Consider the following 8,955-nt stretch of genomic DNA (forward strand, 5'->3'; position numbering starts at 1 on the left):
ACCCTATATTCATAGAAACCTCACGCCTCTATGTGTGGAAAAGGCCAGACCAACACCATTCAATTCCTATAAAAAACAACATTATAACCCCTTGTGGTCGTTAAGTGTTTGGGTGGTGACAGAAGCCCATTAAAAAACCCCACGTTGGATTCCCTCTCTAGGCTTGACTTTACTGCCCTCTGGCCAAACACACCAGTCATTACAAGTGTCAGCCCACTCGTCTTCAGACCTGATCCACCTGTTTTTCAGTATGACACGGTGGAACATGTATCAATATGGACAGTATCACTACAATGACCTACAGTTGACTTTGGGTGTCCTTGAGATGTTCTGTGACACAGCGATTGGGAAATGAGGCATTTTAATCACCCTTACACATTTTTGTCTGTTTCTGCTCTGTCTGTTCATAGCCTGTTGAGCTCAAGCCAGTGCAGCACATTATCACTTGATGTTAGCAGGAGGTTGCACTTTATTTTGAATTAAGAGTAGGATTCTCTGATTAGTGTTTGGATTATGCATGTAATGTAATAATAGTAACTTTCCATGTATCTCTACATAACAAGAATATACAGTAGATTTGTGCATATAACAACATTCAAAAAGGATCAATGCCAATACAATTAGCTTCTGCAATAATGTTCAACAGACCAGTGAAATATCAAATAAGTCCAAATTGTAATAAAAATAACAATAATAACACATGAACACACAGTGATGATCCTGTAAAAAAAAAAAAAAAAAACAGAGCCATGACAGATTTACCCTCCACAGTGGTGTTGATTAGAAAGATTCCCTTGATGTCATGGGGACCGATCCCCTGCGGTTGGTGGATGCTGGGCTTATCAAAGACAAAGACAGAAGTCTTTGTCCCAAAGGATGCACCATCACTATTACACACACACACACACACACACACACACACACACACACACACACACACACATGGTTGAATGTTTTCTTAATGAAATAACCAGAAATAACCAGAAATAACCTGAGCACAATGAGGATCGAAGAACTACATATCGGACTCTGTAGAGGAAAACAGAAAGAAATATTTATTTGGTCAGTCAAGTGCATATCTGTCAATAACTATAACTCAATCACACACACACACACACACACACACACACACACACACACACACACACACACACACACACACACAAACACAGTGTCACAGTATAAATACAATATAAATACACATGAGCAGGAATCAGGGTCATCCAGGAGGGTTACATTCTGTAATACACTCACCCCAGGTAAAAATCTTGGTATTCCGCAAGTGGCGGACCTGGCAGGTGTACTCGTCACTGCTCTCTGGTTTAAAGTCTATACTCCTGACGAGGTGGAACTGCCATCCTGACTGAAAGGCCAGGTCTGTCTGTGTGGGGTTGGGCATCTCCATTCCATTCTTCAGCAGTTGGATGCTGAGGTCAGGGGGGTGGAAACCGTGGACGTGACAGATCAGGGTGTTTTCCTTCCCATATTCCCCAGGGTAACTACTGTAAACCTGAACATTGGGATGAGCTGATGGGCATGGAGGAGAGAGAGAGAGAAAACAGCAAAGAACCAGAGAGTGTCATAAATCAGTGTGCTGACTCACTCTCACTCCCAAACTAATCATGGGCCATTTCAAGAGATTGTTATTGGATGTATTCACTCAGAATTGTAAATTATATAATTGTTTTAGGGGACAACAACAACAACAACAACATCTTTATCCACATTGTTTTTTTTGTTTTGTTTATGTAATTGTTGTTGCTGTTTTCTTTCGTTCCATTAATTATTTTGTAGATTTCCTTTTTGTCCACCTCTGCTTTTATTTCCTTTGATTGTTGTGTGATTTTGTCTGTCTTTATGGTTATTTTATCCAACGACTAATAGGTCTAAAGTATGGTTCTGGGACCCAGTTCTGGGATATTAGCCACATATTAGCCACATAAAAGCACAAATAAAGGTTATGCAAAAAAAGATGTATATTATTATCTAATAGACGACAGTTTTAAGGTCACGGGCGACATATGACATTGTCTTACCTGACAAAAATACATCAAATACTTGCTACTTACAGACTTTTGCGTGTGTAGTCCATAGGACGCAGAGAACGACGAAAGAGAAGAGCACTGTCATGATTTGTTTGAAACGGTCGTAATTGTGAGATAGCCAACTCTATTGTACTAATAAATACAGTAATAAATGCGCAGTCGTTTCCAGTAAAGACAAATAAAAACTGAAAGTAAATTGGATAGGGGTGGAGTGGGTACGATAAACAACCTTTCAAAATAAAAGTCAAATGTTTTCCTCTAACGAACATTTGTTTACCGGTGTCAGAGCATTATGCCATGGCATGTTAGATTATTCAGGCTTAATAGCTCATTCATTTTCCAGTAAACCTAAGTCATTAAAGCACTGCTTTAGGGTTAATGAACGGGTTCAGACTCGAATTTGACACAACGTGACGTTAGAATTATAAGGTTCTATCTCCATTTTTGTCAAAATTGAGTTTTTTACATAATCTGATCCATTAGGTGTTCATTAATGCCTGTGTGGTGTTATTTTTAAAATGTTGAAATTTCTGAGTTAGTAATTCATAAAATACAAAGGTTCCATCTCACAAAACATAATGGAATGTAAAAACTTTGACACTCAATATCTCTGAACTACCCTAAACGGAGATAGAACCTTTACCTTATCATTCTAAACTCACGACAATGAACGAATGTGGATATCTCTTATCCGAAGAGACTTCGGGTGGAACTACAAGTCCCACAAAGCAATGCGCACGGTCACCTGCCAGTTGACGCTTCGGTCTGTGTCCGTTGCCTAGGAGAGGGGCCACACACACACACTCGATCGAAACAGTTGTTGGAACTAGACTCGAATTTATCTAGAAAAAACCCAAACACTTCAGCGCTATCTCCAGGCTCAGAAAACGGCCAAAGGCAGGAGGAGCAACACCCCAAAACGGTGAGATCAAAATAAAAGATTAAAACAAGAAAGGCAGGCGTTTAGCAACGTTTGGTCTCCACTAAGCTAGTAGTAGTCTTTAAAAAAAAGACCAACATGAATTGCTGATACAGAAACAAACACAGTAGTCCTGTGATTATAATATATGGAATATAGCCTAATGTTAGACCATGAGTTCAATTCAATTAATTCAATTATATTTCAATGGTTTAGACTAACTGAGTAAGAGACTTTGGGTGTATGACTTTGGGTTAAGATCAGATTATGTGTTGTAGCTAGATGAAACAATAATTGTTATAACTATCATGTATTTAGACAACAAACCTTTATGATTTCCAATGAATTAGCTTGAATAAAAAGTATTTATTCTAGAAGAAAAACAATGCACAACCAATAGCCTGTCTATTTATCTTTTTGCTTTTACCCTAGACCTCAGTATTATCATAGAGCTTCAAATGGCACAAACTCCTCATTCAAAAGCTACTGAAATTGGCGTGTGGTTATTTCCTTGACTACCATTAGTCTAGTAGTCTAGTACAGTGGCAGGGACACGTGTGTTTCGACCTTGAGTAGCTTCTTAATGTCAACTGCTCTTGATAGCCTACATCTTGCTAATTCCCCCTAAAGCCCTCTCTAACAGATTACAATACGCTCAAACTGAGTCGAGGCCACCAATCTGTTAGACTCACGGCCTCTTTGTTGTGTGTGTGTGTGTGTGTGTGTGTGTGTGTGTGTGTGTGTGTGTGTGTGTGTGTGTGTGTATGTGTGTAGAGTAAAGCAGGTGTGGTATTCAAAATGAATCAATGTTGGTGGTTTGTATTAAGTCATCTTCAGAGCAAACATTGAAGATATTGGATGAATGGACATTATGACACTGTTCTTGTTTAAAGTAGCCTAATTTAGTGCATGCATAGCCATGTGGAGTGCAGAATATTACCAAAACAATTATCTTTTAGATAGAGTAGAAGATATTTGAGAATCTAGGCTGTTTCTTGAATATAATGGAATGGGATCTGTCTTCTAGACTAATTTGATTAGACAATAATCTTAATTACTAGGCTAGTCTGGGTAGGACTGGGCGGTATGGCCTAAATATCATATCACAGTATTTTAAAATGTTTGGGAGTTTGACGGTTTACAGTTTTCTTGATATAGGCCTATACATCACAACCATGTTTCAGAATGGGGTTGATGGTGATCATATCAATAATATGTCTGTCCTAATGCCTCATAAGCAGCAACCTGGGTTAGGTTAAATGCTTTATTTTACAGTTCCCTGTTCAGGCTGAGCCTACATGGTAATTCAAAGTTATTTGGTAATAGTGGAATTGTATTGTGACTACACTTTTGATTCTGAGAGGTCAGTTGGTAGTAGCCTAGTTACTAATTGTGTTGAATCCTATACAGGCAGTAGCCTAGGCTACCAGGCCTACTGTATATACTGCTAAGATATAGTAGTATACAGTAGGACATTCATAACAGGGAGCGGAAAAGTGCATTTATCAAACATTTAAGAGAGAGCTGGCTACTTTTCTTCTCACTCAGAGGGTCTGCTGCAGGGGTCTTAATGATGTCATATCCTGTCACAAGATGATTATCAGTTGATTTGATCCAAAATGGTGCCTTGAAATTGGTTGTTCCGAATGATATCAGTGAAATACATTTTTCGTGACAAAGGTGATTTGAGGAAAGCAAACATTTCTACATAAAAATCCTTAACCATTTTGCAGTATATTGTTATAAACCCTTATAAAATCATGCCAGAATATTTATATAATAGTTGTAATATCATTTTATATATATATATTTTTATTTTTATTTATTTTTCTGATTTTATCCCTTTTTCACCCAATTTGGTATCCAATTGAACCCAACCTAGCATCCAATTATCCCCTGCCTATTGCGTAGGATCCGCCGCACTACCCCGTGGCCGGCAGCCCCAGAGGAGATCGCCAGGCAGACTAGCTGACTGGCTCCTCGAGCCCAGCACCGTTATTCCGGCACCCCGGGGGCGCTGTTGCGCGACGGATCCTTGTCCGGAAATAGTCCTATACCGCCCTCTGGAGCGGCCGCTCAATATGCCGCTCCCTGTGTGCCTCGGCCATATCCGGATCTGGCGGGACCGGGATTCGATCCCAGTCCCCGGTGGGCAGCTTGCACTAGTGGCTAGTGCTTAGACCGCTAGAGGCATCATTTTAGATATTTTAATGGCACATTAGCTGGTTGCATTTGTGTTCGGACGGTTGTACCGAATGACTTTTCAACCCTTTGAAGAGCTGAAAGTGTCTGAATTTGTAACAAATCACCATAAACTCCTTGTGTATTCAATAAAGGAGAGCAAATAGTGTTAGTTAACATAATGTATAGTTTACAGTTTATTCTAAGTAAGTATCATTCTTAAGTTGGCTATCTAAGAATGATACTTACTTAGAATAAACTGTAACCGGGTCAATGATGTGACATGTACATTTTGTGTCCGAATGTAATATTTTCTAAAATTAACAATTCATATATATATACATTATGTTAACTAACACTATTTGCTCTCCTTTATTGAATACACAAAGAGTTTATGGTGATTTGTTACAAATTCAGACACTTTCAGCTCTTCAAAGGGTATACCCAACCACAATATATTGCAATATCTGTCTCCCACGCCTATAGACATAGTGGAGTGTCGGTTGTTTCAAACTGCTCTGACTTCTTTGATACCTGTGTTTAGTCAACACCAATCAGTTCTATTGGCTTTTTAGTGATCATATAGGCTAGCAGTCACTGTAGCGTATGCTATGCTTGCCTCAGAAAGAAAAAAAAGCTCAGTGGCCTGTCGTCTGAATACTGTGCCGCCTTGAAATCCAATTGCCAGTCAGGGAGCTTGGGGACGGAACGAGTTGCTGACAGCATGACAGTGATGTAAAATCCTATTTACATCCCCCGTGGGGGCTAATCTCTCCAGGCTGTCACTCCTCAGGGCACTTCCATTGGCTCAGGGCTGCTGTCACACACCTAATCCACCTCACCGTCTTCATTGATTCACTGTGGAAGAAAGGGAGGAGGCATCCCGCTTTCTTTTCCTATTCCTTTAAATCTCTTTATACAGTCCCTTTTGGGAGAGAGTTGTCTGGTCTAGTTGGAGGCTGCCCGCCCGGATGTCCTGCTAATTATGTTTTATGTTTTAGACTTGCTTTAAGTATTTTATTGTGGTGACTTGTTTGTTTTCTTCTTCTTTTGTTGTTCTCGTTGAAGGCATGTAACATTTTGCTGACCTCGCCGACGTTGGGATCCACCAGGAGAGAGCGATAGCATTCTTTATACAAGACCTCATGTGAACCCTGTCATTGAGAATCTCCTCATATTGACCAAGAAAGACGAGAGAGAAAGAACGGCTAACCCTTTGGTCCGAAGACCAAAGGGGGGGGGGGGGAGACTAACATTAGGGAAACAAAAGAACTGTCCTCAATCTCCATCAAGCTGATGATCCAGACACGATGAATCGCTACCAGACACTGAAGCAGTTGGGTGACGGCACCTACGGCAGCGTGTTGATGGGGAGGAGCCATGAGTCTGGGGAGCTGGTGGCCATCAAGAGGTAAAAATAAACATCATCTCCTCAGCAGGAGGACCAGGCTTTAAATAGTACTTGAATCGTCATTTCAAATAGCGTGATGTGCTTTGAAACAAAATGAGTTTGCCTGGCGCAATGGACCCTATGGAGTAGTACAAACCCCATTAGGCCGTCCAGGCAGGCTCAAGCATACGCTCAAAAATACTATTACGCCCTACTCTTTAGCACTGTTCATAATAATGATTGAAGCCCAATTGCTGTATGATTTAACACTTGTGTTTTTATTCCTGTTGTAAAGCACTTCGAGCTGCATTTCTTGTATGAAAGGTGCTATATAAATAAAGCTATACTTACTTACTTACTTAGTAAACAATAATCAGGTAAAATGATTGGAATAATGAATTTTTCAAAGCAAATCATTTAACTGCAGAACAGAACAGAGTGTCAATGTATACAGTACAGTACAGGCAGCTGTGGCTCAGGAGGTAGAGCCGTCTAATGATTGCAAGGTCGGTGGTTCGGCGGTTCAATCCCTGGTAGGCCACGTGTCGAGGTGTCCTTGGGCAAGACACTGAACCCCAATGAGCGGGCCGGTGAGTTGCATGGTAGCTTGCCGCCATTGGTGTGTGAATGGGTGAATGAGAGGCCATTGTAAAGCGCTTTGGAAGAAGGCGCTATATAAGTCATTTACCATTTAGTCCATTTAATCTACGTCTTCAGTGCATATGGTTTATTTACCAAAGCGTCCTATTGATATTGTTTAACACAAAGATGTGTGTTTTGTGTTGAAACTTGGCATGCTACCACTTTAAAAAACACCAACTCACATATCGCCCTTTTGTCTGGCACAACGTGCCACAACAAACAAGCCTGGCTGAAGCCTCGCTCCAGGTTTTCCCACCGTTGAGCTTTACACGCCTGCCTTTCAACGCAGCGGGTCGGGCTTAATAATGGATGCAGTGCTAGGGACGATGCCTCCAGCCCTTGAACGGTTGGTTACTATGCAAAGTGATACTCTATGCTGAGTGACGGTGAAGCTAGTGAAAGTCCAGCATGTTGTGTCTCTGTGGACGGTGCACCGTTGACAGATCAGTGCCCAGGAGGTGTTCCATGGCCACTTGTCTCCTGTCCCCTAACCCTAACCCTGTCCCTGTTACGTCACTCGAGACTAGAGAGTTCCAGAATAAGGTCCCTCGGCAGATTAAGTGTCACACGAATGCCAGAGTATACTAGAGTGTGTGTGTGTGTGTGTGTGTGTGTGTGTGTGTGTGTGTGTGTGTGTGTGTGTGTGTGTGTGGGTGTGTGTGTGGGTGTGTGTGTGTGCACTATTGTAGTGCATAATGTATTAACATAACCTGTAATGTAATGAACACCTCAATGCCAATTGTTATTGGTGAGGGGGGTTTCATTTTAATTACATGTAAAAAAAAGTACAAACAAATCGGTAAAGTTGTATTTGGTTAGGCCTAATGCTTTGGTTTTACAACCATGGTATTTACTTGGTGTTTACTGAAAAAATGTGGTCACTACATGGGTAATCAGTTACGTCATCTGCATCATTCATAAAATATATGACAACAATATTATTGTGCAGTAAAACATAGTGTACAGTGGTGGTTCCCAAATCACAAAGAACCTAAAAGGTACCGTACTGCATTGAGTAGTTATTACATATGTCAATTTCACCTTGCAGTATGTATCTAAATAGTGGACTGAAAGAATTGGAATGAAACAATAAATGGTAAATGGACTGCACTTATATAGCGCCCTTATCCAAAGCGCTTTACAACGGCCTCTCATTCACACACATTCACACACTAATGGCGGCAAGCTACAATGCAAGGCGCCAGCCCGCTCGCTGGGAGCAATTTAGGGTTCAGTGTCTTGCCCAAGGACACTTGGACATGTGACCAGCCGGGGCTCGAACCGCCGATCTGCCAACCTAGCGATCATTAGACGGCAGCTCTACCTCCTGCGCCACAGCCGCCGCTATACAAACGGTAAATGTCTCTAGTTTCTGAAGCACAGTAGCTTCTACTCAAACAGTAAGAACATGGTCCTTGTCTCTTACCACAGAATGAAGAGGAAGTTCTTTTCTTGGGAAGAGTGTATGAACCTGAGAGAAGTCAAGGTAAGGATGACACATGTTAACAGTTAGTTGAGGTACATTTAGGGGGGCAGTCTTATAGCCACAATAAATACAGACTCAGTGTCCTGGTTAGAGTGTGTCCCCTCGGAAAGGTTGAGGGGGTTCGATACCCGGCCGAGTCATACCAAAGGCTCTAAAAACGGGACCCGATGCCTCTCTGCTTGGTACTCAACATTAAGCTTGGGGGTAAGGCCCAGTGACAGACTAGCATCCTGTCCAGGGGGTATACTTTTACCTCAAGCTGCCAGTAGCTCAGGCTACAGAAACAGGAATG

At 41.4% G+C, this 8,955-nt stretch overlaps 1 protein-coding gene across 1 annotated transcript in view; it reads left to right on the top strand.

Moving 5' to 3' along the window:
* Positions 1 to 6,455: 6,455 nt before the first annotated feature.
* mak (male germ cell-associated kinase) overlaps positions 6,456 to 8,955 on the top strand; it is a gene marked incomplete at both ends in the record, with an annotated part of 11,559 nt that continues 9,059 nt past the window's right edge. The window contains 2 exons of the mRNA XM_080543494.1: positions 6,456 to 6,556; positions 8,609 to 8,663. Coding sequence (XP_080399620.1) covers positions 6,456 to 6,556; positions 8,609 to 8,663 — 156 coding nt within the window. The remainder of the gene's footprint in view (positions 6,557 to 8,608; positions 8,664 to 8,955) is intronic.

The sequence above is a fragment of the Nansenia antarctica genome (assembly GCF_963989245.1).
Source record: "Nansenia antarctica genome assembly, chromosome: 12".
Lineage (NCBI taxonomy): Eukaryota > Metazoa > Chordata > Actinopteri > Argentiniformes > Microstomatidae > Nansenia > Nansenia antarctica.